The sequence below is a fragment of the Pundamilia nyererei genome, unplaced genomic scaffold (assembly GCF_000239375.1).
Source record: "Pundamilia nyererei isolate P.nyererei 1_Seehausen unplaced genomic scaffold, PunNye1.0 scaffold06504, whole genome shotgun sequence".
Lineage (NCBI taxonomy): Eukaryota > Metazoa > Chordata > Actinopteri > Cichliformes > Cichlidae > Pundamilia > Pundamilia nyererei.
The window spans coordinates 1-1147 of record NW_005193905.1 but is presented as its reverse complement, the minus strand read 5'-3'; the positions used below and the strand labels follow the sequence as shown (position 1 = coordinate 1147).

Below are 1147 nucleotides of genomic sequence, written 5' to 3'. Positions count from 1 at the left end.
CGTTTCTGTGTGTTTTCGAAGCAGCCATCCAGGAGGTTATGATGGACGCTCTGTTCCTCCGTATCCGTTTCCTCAAGGTACAGACCAATGTAATCTGGTGCTGTCAGTGACAGATGTGGCAAACGTTACGAAAATGCATGTTGATGCATACATTTGCACCATCACCATTTGTCGTTACATATTTTTATTTAAATGAACTCCAGCTTTCCCTCTTATTTGTTTTCAGGTGCTTACCCTCCCCCCATGGTTGGAGGTGTGCCTCCTCCTTGGCCTCCGATGATAGATAACTCCAAACCTTGGGACTATTATTCCCGCCGAGATGACAAAAGAGACAAGGACAGAGAAAGACCCAGAGAGAGGACACATGAGCGGGAACGAGAGAGGGAGCACAGCCCTTCAGCTATGAGCTACACCAGGTACACCAGCGGGACAAAAACAGAGTAGTGAATGGGCTGCTGGGGGATTTGAATGGCATCTGTAAAGCCACAGAAAGGGATAAACAAATAATTTGAGCAGTTTCTTTTCAGCTGTTCGTGGGTATTGGTGTATCAGTGATCATACATATAGTCGTCACGCGGTTGTCAAACTCATCACAAATGTTACTGCGAGCAAATTAAGAGTAATAAAAGAAAAGTGAACAATCGATGTTAAGACGCTGCTTTAAACAGAGACTGAGTTGTTTTATATGTAAATGAAGTAAATTCTCCTTTTCGTCTTCTACAGCGACGAGGAGCGGTATCGGTACCGTGATTATCAAGAGCGTGGTTACGCAGAACGCCACCGTGACCGTGCAAGCCGGGAGAAAGAGGAAAGACACAGAGAGAGGCGGCACAGAGAGAAAGAAGAGGGGCGCCACAAATCCTCACGCAGGTAAATGAACACACAGTTTTTCTTTCACCCCTGTTGTGTAACTAGTTTATTTGCCAAACTGGAACATTTTATTTATTTGGTTAGTTTTCTGGTCTTTTAAAAGTGAAAGCCTGTCACATAGTTAACGCTGATGAAAGTTGCTCTCTGTTTTATTTATTGGGCTTAGTTTAACTCCTGTGAATACTATAAATGGATACTTTATGTAAATATTCATGCATTTCTGCAGACAACAAATTTTGATTCTGGAGGTTCTGTGGTTTCCTGTTCAGGGCAATCA

The 1147-nt window shown here is 43.2% G+C and overlaps 1 protein-coding gene across 1 annotated transcript; it reads left to right on the top strand.

The window, feature by feature from the left end:
* Positions 1-19: 19 nt before the first annotated feature.
* On the top strand, positions 20-870 carry LOC102206575 (pre-mRNA 3'-end-processing factor FIP1-like; the record flags this gene model as incomplete). Its single annotated transcript, XM_005755989.1, has 3 exons — positions 20-77; positions 227-416; positions 724-870. Coding segments are annotated over exons 2-3 (320 nt in total), but the record flags the coding sequence as incomplete, so codon positions are not given.
* Between the last annotated feature and the right edge of the window lie 277 nt (positions 871-1147).